Source organism: Panthera tigris, chromosome C1 (assembly GCF_018350195.1).
Source record: "Panthera tigris isolate Pti1 chromosome C1, P.tigris_Pti1_mat1.1, whole genome shotgun sequence".
In the NCBI taxonomy this organism is placed as follows: Eukaryota; Metazoa; Chordata; class Mammalia; order Carnivora; family Felidae; genus Panthera; species Panthera tigris.
The window spans coordinates 190,547,990-190,569,885 of NC_056667.1; the positions used below are offsets into that span (position 1 = coordinate 190,547,990).

Here is a 21,896-nt window from a genome sequence, read left to right on the forward strand (position 1 = left end):
AACAGAGAAGAGGAAGGGGAGAGGGACACTTAGTGAGGTGAGAAACAGCCTCTCCCAAGGGCCGAGAGGGGACCGCTGTGCAGACATGCGCACTGATGCGCTAAGCCAACGCCCCTTACCGTGCCCTATGAGCCTAAGAATTACTTTAAAGGAAAGCGTTGTAGGAAGGCACACACACAATCATATGAAGTATCTTTATGCCCTAAAACACAGGAAAAACTGAAGACAGAAGAATGCTTGAATGTTAGTAGTTTAAACCTGGAGACACCACTGTTCTTCATGATGATTGTTGGCCACTATATGAGGATCTGAATTTGCTTTAGATTTTAAGAGCAGCCATGTCGTTTATATTAAACATTAAAGAACTACTTCTACTTTGCAAGAGAAAGCTTTGGGTGCCAAATGATACAGTTTAGGTTTTCCCACCACTTGGGCAGTTTTGGAGATTATTAGTCTAGAAGTTATTTGCTAAATGAACCGAGTTATTTGAGTTTCCTGTTGAGTTCAATGTAAATACAAAAGAGGGTCATTTAGAATCAGACGTTGAAAATAGTTTGTAAAGGAGATTGCTCTGAATACTTTTATTGGAAATCCTTCCTGAATTACATTTTACTAGAAGAGAAAAGCAAAGCAAGTGGCAAAGTAGCCTGAGAATTTGAGGCTACATGAACTTTTAGATTAAAGGAAAACATGGTAATTGCTCAGGGGAAGTGTTGCTTTTTCCCAAAGTCACATTTCTTGAGGCATAACACTGTGAGTAATTTCAGTGTGGAAGAAGTGTCATACCGCACATGACCTGTTCAAATACAAATGAGAAAATAGCTCTGCTCTGATCCCTGACATTCTCTGTCCTTCCTTATAGCTTTTGTCCTAAACCATATTTCCTCTGAAATAGGTGGTAAAAAGCATGAGTATATGTGAGTGTGCATGCATGTGTGAATGTGTGCACCTTTGTGTGAATACGTGATAACGAAATTTTGTTAAGATAATTGTGATAAAAAATAATATAAGCTTAGATGACGTCTTTTTAGCAGAATAATAAGAGTCTGCAAGCTTTGCTTAATGCAAACAAGACTTCCATAAGCAAAGCTGTAGAACTCCTGAGAAGAACAAAAAATGCCTTATCTGGTAGGTTATTTTATTTAACGTATTCTGATATATGGGGTATTGTGGTAGGTATACCTTAGCAACTTCAGTTCATCTGCATCCTCCAGAAGTATGAGGATACTAAAGGTGACTTAGTTTATGGATTCCCAGTCTATGGGGTGTTAGAAATTGTCTGTAAGAAATCCTGTGAAAGATGAAGATAGGTTTTTGGCACACCAGTTTGTCCCACTTTACCCCCATATCTGCATTTATTTACATCCCTCCCACCCCCATGTTCCTTTTCTTCTCCATCACCTACACATGCAGAATAAAGCTATGGACTGTGCCGCAGAGTACTGCCAACCTTGGTCCTGGTTGACTAATGAAAACTCACAGCCGCTGTTCAGTTTTGAATAGTAATGCTGCTGGATTAGATTATTAGGGCTGTTGCTTTTACTTGACATTAGAAAAATCAAGTAGATGAAGAATCATTTTAGTACCCTCTTCTCTAAATCTTAGGAAAGATAACAAATCTATGAAAAGAGGATTTCCTGTTTCCGTTTAAAAATGACCAGAATTGCTCTTACCACCCTGGACGTGGCTTTTTATTTGACATCCCCTAAATTCAAATACAGAAATTTAGATGTGAGCAATACAGTCGTTTACCTTGCGTATGAAGTATGTGATCACTCTAGGCGATGGTGGTCAGGAAGAGAAATTCTAGGTGATAGTAGGAAAACAACTTGAAGGTAACAGTGACATGATTTGAGGATTTGATTTGAGGATTAGTACTGAGCTCTTGCAACCATCTTGCCATGCCTCAGACTGTAGAGCCCGGTTACCACGCCCCACCACCCCACTGCTTGCTCCCTCGGTACGATTCAGTGGCAGTAGTGGTCATACTGGCCTGGCAGAGCTGCTCTTGACCTTAAAAGTGTTAGTTACTTCAGTAAGTCTGTATAACAATCAATTGTGATTTCCTCTCTATGAATAGTTACTTGGGTTACAAGTTCTTACGGAGCCTGATGTGGGCTGATTTTAAGCACTTCTGTTTGGCCTGTGTCCCGTTTCGTAGGACATACTAAAGAAAAGGTTAAAGGAAGGTAATCATGTAACTGACATGTAAAGGATCACATCTGGGTTTATCACAAGGAAAGTTGAATTGTTTGAATGTCAAGTTGGATGAAATTTGAAAGGAATTTAATATTGCCAATTATAGTTTCTCAAAAGGGTAAATGCCTTTTTATTTTGATTTTTATAGAATTAGGAAATGGAATCAATTTTAGCTAGTCTTTCCATGAGGATAACGAGACTTCGGCTTCTCTGAATTTCACTACCATATCCCAGTGGGGAATAAGGAGCCTAATTCCCTTAATTCCTGCAACTCTTGGGTTAGGCACTTTCTCATTGAGACCTAGCAGGCTGGCCCGGAAGAACCAGGTCAGCTTCCTGCCTCAGCCCCCTGGGGAAGTGAGCTCAGTCAAAGGTGGCCTAGGAGGGGTTGAGGGGAGGGTTCTCGGTGAGTGGTGATGACCCATTGTGGAAAGAGAAGAAGGCGATAGCAGTGGGTAAATATATAGCCCTGAAAGAACTAAAGCCTTCACAAACCTTCAGGGTATTGTTACCTGAAGAGCACTGTTCTAATTTTGTATAAATATATATGTGTATAATGTATATTGTAGACAAAAGTGTAGGCTTTTCACATGTCGGAAAGATTGGTGAAAGCTGGGTCAGTGCAAGGTTTATGGATTATGCTCACATTTTATAACGATCCAGAAATACCGTACGGGTTATGATGAGAACATTCGTTGCTTTTCCAGTCCTAGTGAGCAGAAGGAATTCAGATGAAACAGCTGTGGAAGGAAGACAGCAAACATCCACCCATGATAGTTGTGCTCTCGTATTAGAAATGAGCAAAAAGACTTTTTTCATATAGAAAATTCAGGACAGGCAGTTCTCAATACACGGTGAGTTCTCACAACTCACCATGGTAGCTTTGCAATTTATACATGAGGAGCCCTCACGGTCAGCCTGCCACAGGAGGGTCCCTCTCTGCCGTCATCACGGGGTCCTGCCTTCCTCCTGCTGGGGGATCTGTGGAGGAGATATAGTGCCCTGTTGGTATTCAGAGTCCATTTTCCCATAGAAATAATGGTTCTACAGGATGATTTGGCTTCTTGGTCTGACCTGGGAAACCATTCATCCTGTAGAATATATTTTCTTTAAAATAATATAATCTTAAGTTTCAAACGCTGACTTCAAAGGAGCACGATCTTTTGGGCACTGGGGGTTGACGGTATGCCAGGCTGAAATGGAATTTCGTATCTCCACTTAAAAACGAACTGGATTGCATTTAAGACCTTGGACATGGCTACTTATCTGCCATTCCCTGAATTTGAATAAGGGAATTTAGATGTGAGCAATGTGGTCATTTGCATGCGCAGCACTAGCTCCCTTGATCTTTCCTCTACATTCGTTTTAATTGAGGGGATGTTAGTTTCACGTTTCTCTTCAATTCCAGCAATACAGAGCTAAATACAGGGCCGGAACCCCTGGTCTTTCAGGGTCATTTGGCAAGGTCAAGCAATCTTTGTTTTTCCCCACCTGACTCATGGGTAGAGTTGATCTTTACACATCTACCTTTAAGAGCTGTGAGAGTGTGGGTAGTAGGCGCAGATCCTGTGCTCTGAAGCGAACGAGCTCAGTGCCAGATGCATTAAGGGGGACGTCCCATTTGGTCTCAAAGCAGCAGCAATGGCTGCTTTAGAAAATACTGACACAAGAGAAGGTTCTTGGAGGTGGTGGGGAATAGGGAAGAAAGGAAGTAGCACTGTTGCAAATAGAGTTTGCAGCAATGGATTACCTGCTAGGCCAACAAACCACAGGCTTAGGCCATTAATGAAGACATTTTAATGAAAACTTTTAAAAGAAAAGGGAGGTTTTCTTTCAAGATTTTTTTATTTTTGCTATTTCAAAAGAGAAGCGTCAAAGTGGCCATCTGGGAGAAATGAGCACTTTGCAGGATGCCTTTATACATATTTTGAGCTTTGGTATTGTTTTAATTTTGAATGACGTGCGGGGGAGGAGGAACACACTGTCATTTTTCGGCACGGAGGGCTGGAAGGGTGTTCAGCCGGCCCCGAGTGGGCAGGGGCGAGAGGGGGCTCGGGGACCCCTCGCTCTCCAGTTTTGCATGACGCCGCGGTGGCAACAGCATTGCACCTGCCCAGCGCGCACACTAAATGCATGAGCCCCCTTGCTTGATGCCCCACATGAAGCCAGACCATGGGGAGGTTGCAACCAACTTTTGTTGTTGCCTTGTAGTGTCTTGCTGGTTCTTTTCTCTTCTCTTTTTAAACAACAGGAACCACTTTTTAGGAGACTGGACACTGAGAGCAAGGCATTTTAACTTGCTTATTTCCACCGAGCTTAACTGCTACATTCGCTTAACTAACCCAAGCCCGTGTCCATTCTCCTTTGAGTGTACCGTCTTACTGTGCACTCTGGTTTTCAACTCTGTAGATATGAAAAATGCTTGTTCCACGGTGGGGTAAGAGCTCACACACCCAAGGCAGCAAGGTAGAACAAGGCTCCTTGCCGTCTTGGCAAAGGCCGATCCGCTGACACAGAACTCTCAAGTCCTGGAAGGAAGCAGCTCGAAGCCCTTCGGAGTTGTGCGTAGTTCCCCTAAGAGCTCCCTACAATGTAGGAAGAGCCCTCTCTGTAATGTTCATCTAGTTAAAATTAGTCAGATCATTTACTTCTGAAATAAGAGACAAATTGGGCTGCGGAGGCTTCCAGTGATTTAAAATGAACAACTCGAAGCCGCTTTTGGTCTTTACAAATGGATATACTCTAGTGGAGATGTAAAGACATTCGAAAGTGTGAGCTGTTCTGTGTTTCAAGTTATTTTCGGAAATCTGCCTCCGTGTGAGTTGATTACTTTGCTCTGGAACTAGCGTGGTTGTCATTATCATCACCCTCCTCTCGCCATGATCTGATTAATATTGTGGATTTTTCTCTCTCCGCCTGCGTCTCTGGAAGAAATGTCAAGAAGAGGAGGTTCGATCCCACTCAGCAAGGCCCCATCTGACTCTGCGGCACCGGGTGAGCGGTGCCTCGCACTGTTGGGTTCTGGGCGTGACAAACTCACAGCACCCTTTCCGGAACTGTTAAGTCTGTAAACAAGAACGCTGGGTGGTAATGACCACAGAACCGAAGCTGGGGGACAGGGACGGGGGTAAAAAGAAACTGTCCTTTTGGGAAATAATTTCAAAGAACCCCTCTCACCGCCGGTCAATAAAAGGGGATAAAAGACAATGTTATAAAAAAGAACTATTTCACAGAATCTTTTTTTTTTTCTAACTAAAGGAAGAAGGAACAATAACAAAAAATGAAGTGCAATAAAAGAACCGTTAAAGAAATAGCAAATGATTTTTTTCTTTCCTCAGCCTGCCGGCACTTAATATCTTCTAAATGAGTTGGCATGATTTTTTTTCCCTTTCCTACCGATGACACACTCCGGTGGCATAAAGATCTCATTTCCGAAAGGGTCAAATCTGCATGGCATATATACAACAAGCAGCTAGCAAGCCAACCCACAGCCAAACCTGCAACTGAATTCCTAAGGTGAAGATGAAAGGCAAACACGTGGAGGCTGCCTGGCCCTCCATCCCTAGCCTAGACCAGCCCACGAAGGACTCCGGACCCCTGCTCTTGTTGATTTACTTCCCCGTTGTCTGTTCTCCTGGACCGAGCATCCTTTGCCAATGGGAGCTGGGACTTGAACAATGATGCTACTGTATAGTCCTTTTATAAGTGTAAATATGGAAATAAGAGATTTTGACACATCATTTTCACTTGTCTGTACTGAAATATTTTTCTTGTAAAGGTTCTCTGTAGATTTGAGTTTATTGTTTGCTCCCCATCTTTTGGGTTCTTTTCTCTGTTTTCTCTCTCTCTTCTCTCGTCACAAGACCAACACGTTGTTCAGTGATTTGGGGGCTTGTTTAACAAAGACAGACATAGCCACAGACGAAGGGAGTTTGGGCGCAAGACAGGTACAATTTACAAATGAAATGCTTTGAGTGAGATGAAATGCTTGAAACTAAACATAAGCAAAAGGGTGGGGGGACACAAACAACTAAATAACCCTTATTAAAAATACACACATTATGTAAATGCAAATATATGTACTGACAAGTCTAAAACTTTTTGATGTCGTTATAAACGTATGTACATAATGTAAGAAAGTAGATGCCCTCTCAAATTAATCACAGAAGTGCCAAGCTCATGATTTTTGTTTTTTGTTTTGACAATTTTCTTTCCCTGTCTTTAATGTGAAAGAAGGATAAACTTAAAGCCTTAAATTAAATAACAATTTTTAAGCGTTAAAAACTTGGGGGAAAAATTAAGCTTTCCATTTTATTCGTATCTATTACTGTCAGTATCTCATTCATGCTTCATTTTCCTGCCTCGAAATATATATGGTAGAACCCCACTGTGAAACTGGGAACGGACACAGAAGCAGCAATTACCTTCTTGGGAGCACTGCTATCATAGGCTTTAAGTCTGTGTGTTGTGTTTTCAGCAAATCTTGTTGGGCCCATGGTGTGTTCCTGGTCTGTGGAATGTTCTGGATTATGATGGGATTCTACTATTCACAAGCTCATGGTGTTCTTTTGCCTCCAGGCAGACGTGTGGATGTAATCTGGGTTCCCAAGTCCCTTCGAGTTTCCTTCATTTGCACTGACTTCTTCCATTTATGATCGAGACAGCTTCCGTTCAAGTGTTAAGTATATACATCAATAAAGAAATTTGGTCCTGACTTTGTTTTGAATATAAAAACTTGTACGTGATTCCTTCAGTCAGCATCCATCTAGAGACGAGCTTTCCTGACGGCCCCCAAAGAGCCCGCTCTTCCCTAACGTCCCCTTTTCAGGAACAGGACACGCAGTTGTACTGTTTGCTTCGTGACAACCCAGTGAGTTGCTAGATTTAGCTTTAAGTCCCTTTTCAGCAAGGTTCATGACACCAGTCTCACAACTTTTGCTTTGACTTTGGAGAGGCTTTAGGACTCTTGTCCTAAAAATCTACTGCTTGAAACAGTGTTTTTTTTTTAATTGTGGAAGTCTCACAATCATAGAGCAGAAACCTTAATTTCTGTATGCTACAGTAGATCACAGCCTAACATCTGAATCCTGTTACTGCTTTCTGAGTACTAGGTGCTACCCGGGACTGCGGTCTTTCTCTAGAACTAGCTATCTGTTTATATTGTAATAACAGGGCTATCTACAAGATTTATCAGCCTTATCTCGGCTTCATAAGACACAGGCTGTATCCCTCCACCTAGTGGCGATGGCTCTTTCAGCCCAGAGGAAACTCAGATTACTTGGCATCTCTTCCTGTCGCTGCATTGTTTCTGTCTGTCTGTCGCTGGATCCCACCCACTAGTGGATTCCAAGCTGCTACCAAGCACACCATGCACATTTCACTGCTCTTCCAGAGGCGCCATGGTGACTTAACGGAAACAAAACCATGGTGGTTACAAAACAGGTTGAATCTCTACTATTAACTTTTGAGCATTTCACAAACAACATTGTAAGTGTGCGATGTTACGTTTTAAATCAGACCACAGTGGTCCCCAAATATTATGTACATAATGGCAAATGTCAGTGTAACTTTTTGTCACACTGGCAGTTTCATAGGTAACCAAACCTATGTTCCAATGTTAAATTATCTGTGTGTATATGTAAAATACACAAGCTTTAAGCCATGTGTGTATGAATATGAAAGAGAATGCAACCATCCCAATCGTAAACAATGGATTATAATCGTTTTTGGTGGCATTCGGTTATGTCGTTTCAGACTCTTTGCTGTCTTTTCTCTTGCACATGCCATTCGTTTGCTGATTTTTTTTTTTTTGTGGTGAGAATAGTCCTTTTTTATTAATTTGAGCTCAAAGCACAAGCATTATCACCGTTGTAATGTTACCCAACAAGAGTTAGTGTTAAGTGATGGCAAGTTCCCATTCCACCTGCTATTCTTTGCTGCGTTAATCAACGACACCTGGATGAGGAGGTGTGCGCTAACTTCATTGCTCACTGGGATACTGCATGAGCCCACTGAATTAGTGCTACTCCTATTAGATAAATGAGCAGTACCCATAGGTGCATGTTATGAAACACGAATCACGTGGAGCTGTGGAGTTTTACCAAGTGGTATGCGTGTTTTTTGTTTCCGTTTTTGTTTTCACTATGCAAAGATGGGAAATGCACAAACTTTTCAAAGACTATAGTGTCTGAAGAACTTTACAAACAATACTTGAACCTTTCTTTAAAGTCATCCCATCAGATTTTAGAGTCATTGTTGCTTCCGTTGTTAATTTTCGTTTTTAAATGGTTTGTAATTTTTTAAGTGTACAACCTGAAGTTTTGTTGGAAGTTAATAAATTCATTCATAATCTTGTTGGCTGCCTATGAATGGAGATTCAGTAGTCACTGTATGCATCTTTTAGACAAGTGTGTATTAAAATTTTTGTTAACATAGAATGTTGTAGCTTTATACTGTCATTATTTTTCTTAAACCCTTTTGTGTTATCTTGTATTGTTGATTAAATGGCCGTGTGCCTGATATCAAGAGTTTTAGCACGGGTTTCTCAGTCAAAGGCTCACTGAAAATTTAAGCAGTCAATGGAACAAAATAAAATCTCTGATTAATGATAAATACATCCCTGATTAGAATTCAGTTTCATTGGTTTTATTGGAAATGCTCTGCCTCTTATAAATCAGGGGCAAAAAAAAAAAAAAAAAACCCACTTTAGGATCACGTTATCATTTAGTTTTCTTTAGTGTCTCTCTTCTGAGTCTAAAAGGAGATGGCTAGTAATACTTTTGGCATGATCCCAAATTTACAATCAAGCTATAAAGAAAATAGAAGTATTTGATTATAGAAATCGTTTTATCGAAAACATTCGAAGAAAGTATTTCCTCACATGTCACATGGAATTGATGACCAATTCCTTCTTTTTTTTTTTTTTTATATTTTTTTAACGTTTATTTTTGAGAAAGAGAGAGACAGAGCATGAATGGGGGAGGGGCAGAGAGAGAGGGAGACACAGAATCTGAAACAGGCTCCAGGCTCTGAGCGGTCAGCACAGAGCCCGACGCGGGGCTCGAACTCACAGACCACGAGATCGTGACCTGAGCTGAAGTCGGACGCTCAACCGACTGAGCCACCCAGGCGCCCCGACCAATTCCTTCTTTATAAATATCTTTCAGTGTATCTCCTCCATCCAGCCTCACTGCCATCCCTTGGGTTGGCCTCAGCAGCCACAGGTATGTTACTTACATCTATCACCTTGACATGGAAAGAAGCTGATCTGAACACATCGTTCCTCTGATGAAAGTTTGTAGGGTCTCTTCATCTCCTATCAGATAAAATTCAAGCTTAATAATATGACTTAAACTTCTGCCTCCCTTGCATAACCTCAACCTGGTTTATTTTTCTAGCTATCATTGGCTTATCCTCACAGCCATCTTACTCAGGATCCCCTTCAAAGAGCCTCTTCTACCTAAGCTAAATAATCTCATGGAAATTTTATATCCATTCACCATAATTCGTTGGTTTCTATGTCATTTTATGTAATAAAATAGGAGCCCTTTAAAATAACATGAATAGGGGCACCAGCATGGCCCAGTTGGTTAAGCGTCTGACACTTGATCTTGGCTCAGGTCATGATCTCACGGTTCGTGATTTTGAGCCCCACATCGGGCTCTGCACTGACAGTGTGGAGCCTGCTTGGGAGTCTCTCTCTCTGCCCTTCCCCTGATCATGTTTCTGTCTCTCTCTCTCTCTCAAAATAAGTAAATAAACGTAAAAGAATTATCTGATTTTTTTTATACGTTTTCCTTTTAGTCATTCTGTTTTTGAAGTTGACATTGAAATGAGTTCTACCCCATGCTCCCTTGGTAACTGACTAAGAAAGGTGGCCTGAAACCAGAAACTCCCTAGACGCAGAACAGCAGCCCTAGAGTTAAAATTTTGATGTGAATAATTAAGTAGATAATCCATATGCTCACAATGGAATTCTTAAATAGCTTTTGAAATTTAAAGTGGGCACCTTTTAGGTTAATGTGCAAGAGTTAGGGCCTTCTATTCATTCATTCATTCATTCATTCAACAAGTATTTACTAAGCTTCTAGGCCCGGAACTCCTTGTAGAAATTGAAGGAACAAAAGGAAATTCTTGGTCTAAGCTTGCTCACAGTTCAGCAGAGAGAGACATGATAAATGTGACAAACTCAGGAACGGGAGAAAGGAGAACTGATGAGGGGCAGGCGGGAGAGGGATGCAGGAAGGCTTCCCGAAAGAAGTGAGTTTTGAACTGTCTTGAGAGATGACGAGAGATCACTAGGCTAATTAAGTGGGAAACACACTCAAGATATGGGAAGCGACGTGCCGAGACCAAGAGGAAGAGCTGCTCAGACCTTTGGTTAAAGAAACGCTAAGCGTCTGTATTTCCTTCCAGTCTTTTCCCCTCCCTCTCTCCTTCCTTCTTTTCTTCCTACCTTTCACAAACACTTGATCTGTAAAGATCCTACAGTATTGTGCCAGGTCTCAAGGTCACAGTGATGAGCTCTCACTCTCAGATGCCACATGTAAAAACAAGGTGATAAGTGCCCTAGCAGACATAAGTTACTTAGGCACTTCAGAAGAGAGGAGAGAGACTCTATCTCTGCCCTTGAGATCAAAAATGGCTTCACAGAGGAGGTGGCATTTGAGAAAAAAGCTGTGTCATTGGACCTAGTACCATGATCATTTATTGTTATGTTAACCAGGGCTCATTTGGTTTGATGCAAGTTCACTCATCAATATCTTGAAGAAGAACAACCTGTAATGTTGAGTCTAACTTTCAGATATCTGAATTCTTTTAGCTTACAGCGAGATGATTGTTGTAAGATTCTCCATCAGAACCTTGTATTTTTAAAAAAAAATGTTTTACTCATTTTTGAGAGAGAAAGCATGAGCGAGGTAGGGGCAGAGAAGAGAGGGAGAGAGGATCCAAAGTGGGCTCCACGCTGAAAGAAGTGAGCCTGATACGGAGCTCGAACTCATGAACCGTGAGATCATGACCTGAGCCGAAGTCAAATGCTCAACCGACTGAGCCACCCAGGCGCCCCAGAACCTTGTAGTTTTAAACTGTTTTCCCACTGATGTGCTCATCATGGCTCAGTCTTAATTGTTTGGGGCCATCAGTTACTAACGTTGACGATATATCGTTGTCGACTTTCTATATTTTCTTCACATAAAGATCCCTGACTAATTTCAGTCAGGAGCGAGGGGGTGAATAAAAACCACAAATGCTTTTAAAGCATCATTAGGAAGTCCTCCAATTAATGAAGGGTCAGAATTATTTTCCAAGTGCAATTGCACTCCCAGTCCACTAACGTTGGTGTTTATCTCTCTGTTATGCCTCGGAGAGAAGGTCACCATTCCTTGAGCTTTTCTGAAACCTGTCAGCAGGTCTGGCTCCTTAACTGAAACAAGTTCTTGGCCACGTACGTGACTTCTGGAGAGAAAGCAAATGCCATGATCCCTCATTACCTGAAAATAGTTGTCCTGCTGGGATCTGCCGATGCTCCTCTGCCAGCTGATTGCGTCCGCACACACTTGCCTTGGTGTGGCTGCAAAGACTGCACTTGTGACCCCACAGAGTCCGCCCTTATGAGAACATTTATCCGACTGTGATGATCATTGAAAGCCAAATTAGCTGAGTAAATCTATTGGTCCTACAAAAACAAGGCAAAACAAAGCAAAGCAAAATAAAACAAAATGAAACAAAAATCTTTGTCCTGAATGATCAGGAGTATATCAAGGGTTCTTCAGCTCTCTTTGGAGCTTTAAATAGCTTCCAGTCTTCAGGGGGTAAATGAGCTTGCAGGAGAGCTCCTTGCTTCTTCAGGCCCAGGTCTCATGGTGAAGACACAAAAAAGGTAACGTGGATTGTAAATGACATCAGAGATGCCTCTGGTCTGCAGCAACAGACATAGCATTATGGGGCGATTGTAACTCCCACAGAGATCGCGAATGGACTCTAGGCAGTAGCTTTTCCTATGTAGGTGAAATGGCTATCAAGCAAGGGTGGCAAATTATCACAATGAGCAGAACAGTGCAGTATAGGAGACCAGAGGGCTGGGGAAACTGAGCTGGGCTAGAGAGCACTTAGCCTGTCTTTACTCAGCTCCAGTCAATTGTCACCACACGGAAAATTGGTTCTTTCCTTGGCCCTTCCGTTTATTTTTTTCACAGGAGCCAGAAATCCAGGTTTGTTTCTATTTTTTAAATGGTGCAGCCAATTCATATTTTAAAAGCACTGTGTGGGTCAAGGTGATGTAGCCAGAACCTGTCTTTGTGTAGGATTGAGCCTGTTGGCCCCTAGTATGTAACTTCAACGTACATCAGTGAGACATTTTCACACATGGCCCCCTGAAATCTTCAGACAGCCCCAGTGAGTACACAGACATGGCCTTGCTCCCAGGCGGGGTTGTAGGTTTCTGACTGAAGGGTCATGCAGGTGTTCACATGAGTTCCCACTCACAATGCTGACTTACCGTTGTTTTGTGTGGATGGCGGCACAGCCATTGAAAGCAGCCCGCCCGAAGGTACATCCTTTTGGTGGTGGTTTGTGTGCCAAGCTTATTCAGATGTGTTCATTTGTAAGCAATGAACCAATCCTGCATTGGCAAATGGGCTTTTTCTCAGGGCTCATTCCTCAGTGCTCAATGAGACCTTGTCTCAATGCTCACTAAGGCGGCTTAGTGACTCCTGGATCCTAAGCCATGTCTGCCACCTGTTAGAGAGGGTCTGGGGTTGATTATGAGTGTCTGTGACCTGGCAAGCTTAAGTACTCGACTAGATTCTTAAGACAGCCTTTCTTTCTGTCTTTGACTCTCAAAATCAATTGGATGTAGGCATGAATCAGCTAATCCAGAGGTCCTATGTAATTTTCTGGATCCAGGGAAATAGGGAAAAGATTTTTGAGCAAAGAGATGCTGAAACATTCAGCAGGAAGGAACAACTTGAGTTGTTTCTGATTAATTATGAAAAGCTACATGTCTATTGCAGAAAAATTGGAAAACAAACAAAATTCAAAGAAAATCAAAACAACTATAATCTAGTCAGCAAGATGTAACCCCCCTCCCATCACTATTTTGTTACTTTCTTGAATCTTTCATTTGTTTTCTCTCACCGCTATGGAAGCAGCCCACAAAAGTAGGCAGCAAGTGGGTCTCTCTGAGGATGTGTTTCAGTCCCCCTCTCGTGTACGTGTGTGTGCTCAGACGTGTGTGTCCTGTGTACTATGTTCTGTGTTCTACTGGCTCCAAAAAAGCATGAGACTATCAGATCATTAGGGCAAGAAAGTACTTTCTAATCTCTTGGCCTTAGCTCAGCCTGTTTCTTCTGCTGGGAAGACTTCTCTTACAGCCCCGGTCAAATTTCAGTGCCTCCCCAAGTGTCACTTCAAATGTTGCCTTCTCCATGAAGTCTTTCGTGGTCCTTCCACTGCTTTCTGGGGATGCACAAAGATGGCGGCTCCAGGTAGTGGTGGAACTGGAATGAAACTGCAGGTATTATAAGCTCCAGAGTCCATGGTCTAACCACATTGCTTTATTGTCCCTCTTTATCCCCATTTTACAGTTAAAAAAAAAACACAAAAAACCTCAATGTCGAAGAGGGTTCTATAAGTGACAAGGCAGACTCAGGACATGGGCAGTCGAATTCTGGGTCTTTTTCGGAACCCAGGAGAACATGGAATATAGCACATATAACACAGGAAAATGAGCAGGTGGATGTTAGTGGTAGATCCTTGGAGAGAATCACTTGCTGCCTACCCCTGGGGGCTGGTTCAACAAGGAGTACTGTTGGAACCACTACTCACTGCCATCGCTGGGAGACAGGGAGTGTCCAAGTTCAGAGAATCTGTATGGTAGAATCTTCCATTTCTAAATGTAAATGTTAACCTTTTGTACAACTAGAGAGAGAGAGAGAGAGAGAGAGAGGCTAGTAGGACTGAAGGAAAAGCCTGAAAATCAGCCCTATGGCATTTCACCTAAGAGGGAGGGAATACGTAAACCAGCTTGAAGTATCTGCAGGACGTTAAGTGAGAGAAGAGATAGGATTTTTCTGTTACCTCTGATGAGTGAAGCAGTTTTCCATTATAAAACTGATGACTGAAAGGTTACAGAAATGCTATGTGCAATCCTGTATGAAGAACTTCATTGAGTCAATGAGTAATATGAAAATCTTCTAATAAAGGCACTTTGGCTAGTTATGGTGGGTCAGGAAATATGATGCCCAGATGTTGCCCTGTAGGATATTACGGTTTAATAAAGGAGCTGAGAAATAGGGGAAGAATGACCATTTACGATGAAAGTGTCACACTAGGTAAAGGAAATGCAGCTAAACTATGGAGGATCAGAAGAGGAAAATGCTACAGAAGTGAAGGAAGGAGATCCACGTGAGGAATAAAGGGAGCATAAAGGATTTATTCCTCTGTCTGCTGAGAGTAGTGCCAGAAGGTGGGCATCAGCTGTGCATCCTTTTGAGGTTTGCCTCTACTGAAGAAAACTGCCCTTGTTGAAGCGGCCCACATCCAGTGGTGGATCAGTGTGGGGTTATCAAGGCTCCACCTTGACTCAGGACAACTCTCAGGGCCAGGCCAGCTCCAAGAGCTCCTCCTTTTTGGGGCCCGCGAGGAAGTTCATCTCCCTCTGCCCAGTCCTATTCCCTTCCCTCCCTGGTGGACAGCTTGTCCCTACTCTGCCCAGAGCCTGCTTCCCAGGGAATCCCATCTGGGACAGTCGCCAAGCAGCTATGGGTTTTATCAGAGCGTAGAGTATAAGGAAGAAAGGAAGGAAGTGAGGATTGACCTGTAACCCTGGATAAAGTTGTAGATTCTGAACTGTCGTGTGTGGACTTAATTCTCTAGCAGTTGGAAGCAGGTTTATGATGATCAGGGTAAGGGAAGCGGTCTGGCAGTAGTATATAAGATGGATTGTGGGTCAGAGAGCTGGGAGGTACCATCCAGACAGGTTAGGATGCCAGTCCCATACCACAGATCCAGGTAATGAGGAATTGACATCGGGCTCTGGAAAGGCAAAAAAAAAAAAAAAAAAAGAGTGAAAGAGGCAGATCACACAGGTAGGATCAACAGAAGCTGGCAGCTGGTTGTGGGAAGGAAGAGAGAGGGAAGGGTAAAAGATGAAGGCCAGGCTTGATACCTGGTAGTTGGGATGAAGGGGGCAGCCTGGAGGAGATCCTGAATTAGGGGGCAAAGATGTATTCCATTTTGGATCTGTTGGCATCGAGGGGCTTGATGGAAATCAGGTGAAGTTGTCCAGCAGGTTAGTGAAATGAAGATATAGAATATCTTGGAGGGGTCAGGATGGAAATATTTAACTCGAGTACCACCTATAGATGTAATAATTTGAGCCATAAAACTAGAGGCAAATTCTTGAAGACATATTACAGAAAGGGAAAGGAAGAGAGTGAGGGAGACAGAGAACTGATGAGATTGGGCGAAAATATGGAATAAATGGAGCAGAGGAAGAAGATGACTTCCACGAAATCAGCGCTATGGGCTAAAAGATACTGCCGGCAGTGGAACTGAATTCCGTTGGTCCCAAGGACAGAACGTAGCAAGAAGGGGTGAATCCAATCTTCCTGCGGTAGCCATGATTCCAACCAACTTGAAATCAATAATGACTTTCCATTAAGGGAGTATTCAACTCCCCCAAGTCTTGGGAGCTTCACTAGGATATATTTAATTTTTTTGAGGAAAACTGGGATATCCAACCTTGAAACAACTTTTGACAGGATCTCCATATAGCAAAAGAATGGATTAAAAAAGATCCTTTTGCTTCCATTACTGTAACCATAATTACACTTTGTTTAGTCCAAAACTGAAATTATGAGCATTTGGCATTCCAGGAACGAGAGATGAGAATGACACTCCCAAACTTATTAGAAGCCAGATATTGATTTATCAGCAGAGTGGTTGTTTCTTATCAACAACGCGGTGGCTCTCCACAGAAAAATACTGCCCCTGGGCCACAATGATGTAAATGCGGATGCATGGCATAAGGTGGAACACAATTAAGCCATCAATTGTTCTTCAGTCTCAAAATTACATTCTCAATACTACACAAAGAAGCGGGGAGGTGCCGAAGACATTTTGTTGGGCATTTTGAGAAATGTGAGTTGAACAAAGGAAATAAAAGAAGGCAATCCAAGTAGAAAGTCATGGTTATAGGTAATCAACATGACTCTGTAGTTCAGTGAATTCTCAGAAAGTTGTATAACCTCTCCCTTCCTGGTGATGTATTGCCCAGAGCCGCATTTCATTAGCTATGGTTAGAAATGAAGAAATAAATTCTTCTTTATTAAAGTTAAAAAAAAAAAACTCTGAGAAGACCTTGTACTCAAATATTTATATGAGACCAAACGCTCAGATGAAAGGAGGAAAATGTAGTCAATTCAGTCCATTTTGGCTTTGTTCTCAGGATATATATACCGAGTAGGTAGTTGTCCATATAAAATAAAAAGCCTTTTGCTTTTTAGAGATGAATGAATTACAGATGAATGTCCCTGGAAGAAGTCCTTTGACTATCAAAGTTTGTACCATTTCCAGTGAGTTACCCGGAAAGGCAAACAATTCATATATCCACATTTCACATATCACTTATATTAGTGGACTATTACAAATATTTTATAACATAGATCATCTCTTTGTTTGTCTGACTTTCCCTTTGTTTGGCTATAACATGGATCATCTCTTTGTTTGGCAAAACCTTATTTTGAAGGTTAATTAAATAGCTCTGAAATTAGTTTGGTTGGAACACTTTGTGTATATTTACTTTTATTATAGTGAAAGAGAAAGATGAATTTTGAATTCCTTGCACAAAAAGTGATCGATATCTAAAACTGTGTTCCTTGCACAAAATGTGATTGACAGCTAAAAATAATGTTGACATCTTGCTTTTGAAATAAGAGAATTTTTTTCCCCACCACAAAAGATTTAAAACCTGGAAGCACCCCTAACCGAATAATCCCAGCCCTTCGTAATACTCTTCTCCCCGTCTAGATTTTACGAGAGCCTGAGAATGCCTTCAATTCCCTATTCAGTATGAGAGAGCCTGTTCTATAGGATGTATCACGGGGCTAATGCTTGTTCTGGGAACCATTTTAGAAAAAGGGATAAATGTGGGATCATGGTTCTGGACAGAGTGTGGTTGAACTATAGTGATTTAGAAATGAGGTGGGTCATGTTTGTGAATATGACTTTTCTCAAAAATGGTCAGACAGGTCATGAGTCTATTAGCATACGAGCATGGCTTTAACTTTGTTTTGTTTGTTTTGATTTTCTCCTTAGTTTTACTGTTTTTTTATGGCGTAAACATTTACAACTGAGGCAGATAAACAAGAGGTTCAATAGTCTTTACAAGCAGCAGCTCACCAGTGTTGCCAAAACTGCCAGGCATTTGATGAAATGTTAAAATAATACACATGCTTCTGGTTATGTGGGTCATTGCCTGACATCTTTCTGGTCTTGAAATGGATTAATGCAATGGTCATATAGTCATATCATAGATTTCCTCGAAAATTCTCTTGCTCCTGTTACCTAGTAAGCCAGAGGTGTTGAACTGAAAGCTCAAGAAATTTGTTCCAAAGTCAATGTTTTCTGCTGGGGATGGCAAGTTATGTTGGACGTCCAAGGTAGATGTCATGTTTGAGTACAGAAGTGGTCAATTTTCTGATAGCAACTCTGGATCAGGTTTACAAGCTGAAAACAATCACAAATGTATACACAGGAAGGGATAAACTTCTCACTAAGACGTAATCGATGCCTTGGCTGATGTCACATCTTTGTTAGAGTCTAGAAGTTTTCTGCATGGTCATTAGTTCAAAGTCAACTATGAATGGGTGTCCCAAGATGTTAGTTAGGTATGAAACTTCATCTGAATATGGGATCCCAAGATGGGATGGAGGTACATATACATACATACATACATACATGCAAACATCTATATATACATATATATTTGAATATATAACCTGCTTTTCCATATCTGTGCCTATGTAAATTAGGTATAATTAAATTCCCTTAGAATATAACCCTCAGATATGTCAGAAGCATGGAGCCTGCTAAAAGAAATGTACTCTTCTTCAGGAGCTGCTGGCCATTAGGGAAGGGGTGGATCTCCTATTATTTGGAAGGTTTTCAAGGAAGAGGTTGGGGAAGGGTTAAAAAGAAGCCTGATTGCAGAGTGGTTGACTGGTGAAGACGCATATGCTCTCTACATATCTTGGTAGGTTTCAGTAGTTTCGCATGTGTATGCCTAATGACACTTGAATTTGGTTGATACAAGTCAAATTTATAAGCATAAGGGGCTGATTATGTTCTAATGAGTACTAATGCAATCTCAAAGCTTCCATGGATTGAAGGCCTAAAAAAGTTAGAGGACTGAAGTCACTTGTACAATAAAGCCATGTTTTTCTTCTCAATCTCTATAGTAATACATGATTTTATTTCTTATATTTCACTCTTGCTCTTAAATTATCTGGTTTATATATTTGTTTACTTAAATATTTTTGGTCTTCTCTAGTAGAATGTAAGTTCCACAAAAGCAAAGATTTTGCTTACCTTGTTTATTGATATATGTCCCCCATGCCCGTAACAGCAAATGGCATTGTGTGTGTGTGTGTGTGTGTGTGTGTGTGTGTAATATTGAACAAATGAATTGCTTTGGTTTGGGCATATGCATCAGTATATTTCAATACCTTTTTCTTTGCCTGTCTTCATCTACTATGTTCCCCACTAGGTTCTGGGTTTATGAGTGGTTTAAAACATATCTTGATGGTCTCTCATTGCACTTAGTAGAGGACATGCTTTCAAATAGTAAATATCCAGTCATCTCAACAATCTCCTTTCTTCTCAGGAAGATGCTGTGGATGGGCCCTCACATTTTATTGTCCTGGCCTTACCCCAGAGAAGGAGCACAGGGATGGGGACTGATGGTCAAAGGGAATAGAGTGTGCTTATCCCAAGAGGGACTGGAGTTCAGGACAGGGTGTTATATATTTCCAGTTTCCCTCCTTGTTTTATTAGCACTAGTTAAATGACTAGGTGCTCTAATAGAAGACATCCTAAATAGCCAAGAAATTCTTTTTTTGGTGAATGAAGTTTTGCATCATTTGTTTTATCTGAGGAAAGAAGAACATCAGCTCAACAAGGTCGTTTTCTTAAAGACCTTCCATAGGTGATATGGACTTAAAAAAATTTTTTTTTGCTTGAAATATACATAAACAGAATGGGATTAGTCATAATTCTTGGTCCTTGATATACTCTTTCATTAATCCATTGAACTTTTGTATGCAGGTATTTATTTACTTGCCTACTTATTTATTTAAAAGTCTATAATATATATAAAGAATGAATCTACTGTTCACTGTGATGGTCAGAACATTCACAGTAACTAAAATTGTCTGTGTGAAACTCTGTGTGAAACTGTCTTGTCCATTGAACTCTTCCCTCCTAATGTAGGTACTACCTTGATTCCTATAATAATTTTATTGCCATTTGAAACACACAGTTATATTCTTTTAAATATTCCTAATAAATGTGTTGCTTGGTTTTAGTTGTCTTAACTTTATAAAAAGGGTATCTGCATTTGTATATAATCTTTTGGGAGTTCTGTTTTCCTTTTCAATATATTTTTAAAGCCATCCATGGTGTTCCAACTAGCTGTACTTCTTTCGTTTTAACTACTGTGAAATAGTCTATTGTGTGACTATACTACAATGTATTTATTTATTCCCTACTTTTTGGGATTTTGTGTCATTTCTGGTTTCTTGCTGTATGAATGGTATCTCTGCGAACATTCTTGTACATATTTATCAATGTACAAATGCAAGCATTACTCTGGTGTTTACACTGAGAAGTGTATACTTACTCATAGGGTATAGCAATGTTTAACTCCTCTCTATAATGATTATACCACCTCTAATTCTTAATTTCAATGATTTTCTAAATCCAATGTTTCTAGACATTTATTTCATCAATGGATTATTCCCATAAATCATCGATAACAAATTGAGAAAGGAGAAAAGACTTTTGGAATTATATAACTGGACCCATATGATTTGCAGAGAACATTGATGCGTAGGAGAGCTGAAATGCCTTGCTCAAAGTCCTAGAAACAAGGGGCTTTCAGTTGTATCCCCAAGTAGCTTATGCAGCCATCACTATATTTTTACTAGCATCTTCTATTTCTCAAAGAGAAGTGAATATTATTAGTGAATAATAGTGAAACTTCCAGTTTTAAGATAAAGAAGTTAAGACCTGGGGCGCCTGGGTGGCGCAGTTAAGCGTCCGACTTCAGCCAGGTCATGATCTCGCGGTCCGTGAGTTCGAGCCCCGCGTCAGGCTCTGGGCTGATGGCTTGGAGCCTGGAGCCTGTGTCCGATTCTGTGTCTCCCTCTCTCTCTGCCCCTCCCCCGTTCATGCTCTGTCTCTCTCTCTGTCCCAAAAATAAGTAAAAAACGTTGAAAAAAAAAAAGTTAAGACCTAGGAAAAGAAAAGATAAGCAGCAAAAGAGTTATCCCAATTTAGGGTTAAAGTTGCCTCATTTTCCTTCAGTTCACATTGCCTTGTGGGGCTGACTTTGCTGTTTGCTTCTCCCAAAGCCATTCCCAACTCCCTGCACAAAGTACTTTACCCCCTTCCACTGGAGCTTTTTTTCCCCAGACTTACCTGCATCTATAAATGACCATGTGGCCTAGGGGTAGCCTCTTAATTTAATGCTAAGTCCATGGTTTTAGGAATGTTTTCATTTTCTTGATTAAAAAGTAATGGAGGTAGCTGGGCCGGAACAATCCTTCTACTTATTTCCTGCCTTGAATGCAGATGTGACGTCTGGAGCTGTGGCAGCTGACCTCAGGGTCCAAGGCAAGGATAAGGGAATCAGAAATGTAGGGCCTGATATTTTTGGTCACTGAAGTAATATTAGCACCCACACTTCTCCAGACCTCTTCTTAGGTAAGAAAAAGAAATCCCTTTTAATTTAAGCTACTGTAGTCAGGTTTTTTGTTATTGCAGCTTACTGTGTTTCTAGCTAATACAGCATGTCACCAAAATGATCTCAAACTAGATTTAGCATGTTTCTCATTTTCCAGTGCCTGAAAGTTAAACTCTTGTCATTGAATGGGAGATGTCTTTTCCTCAAGGAAAATGATTTGATACTTTCATACTTAGCATCTACTTTTAGATTATACTCTTTCAATAAAAAAATTTCATTTCAGAGGATGTGTTTATAATTAAATCAAAGTAATATCTCCATCCAGCAAAAGTATGATAAAAAGTTTGGGCACTGGATAAAGAATAAAAACTGGGGGCGCCTGGTGGCTCAGTCGGTTAAGTGTCCGGCTTCGGCTCAGGTCATGATCTCACGGTTTGTGGGTTCGAGCCCCGCGTTGGGCTCTGTGCTGACAGCTCAGAGCCTGGAGCCTGCTTCCGACTCTGTGTCTCCTTCTCTCTGTGTCCCTCCCCCACTTATGCTCTCTCTGTCTCTCAAAAATAAATAAATGTAAAAAAATTAAAAAGAAAAACTAAATTGGCTGACTGACATTTTAATTTCTTTGTCCAGTCATAAGAAAGAAATATGACCAATGCAGAGTTGTTAAATGACACTCACTACCCCAGTCTCAGGTTCAAAATGAGACTATTCTCATAAATAAATTCAATCCACACTG

General features: G+C 41.0%; 1 protein-coding gene across 14 annotated transcripts in view; it reads left to right on the top strand.

Moving 5' to 3' along the window:
• The window catches only part of ADAM23 (ADAM metallopeptidase domain 23), a 318,624-nt gene that overhangs the window by 282,701 nt on the left and 14,027 nt on the right, over nucleotides 1-21,896 (top strand). For 9 of the 14 annotated variants that reach the window (XM_042995172.1, XM_042995171.1, XM_042995173.1 and 6 more), the window contains one exon: nucleotides 5,131-5,919. The exons of 2 other annotated variants lie outside the window; for them this stretch is intronic. In XM_042995172.1, the coding sequence (XP_042851106.1) occupies nucleotides 5,131-5,270 (140 nt within the window). In that variant the 3' untranslated portion in view covers nucleotides 5,271-5,919. Of the gene's footprint in view, nucleotides 1-5,130; nucleotides 5,920-6,777; nucleotides 6,914-21,896 lie in introns of those variants that run through there. 3 more of the 14 variants (XM_042995166.1, XM_042995167.1, XM_015540965.2) reach the window with 3 other exon arrangements.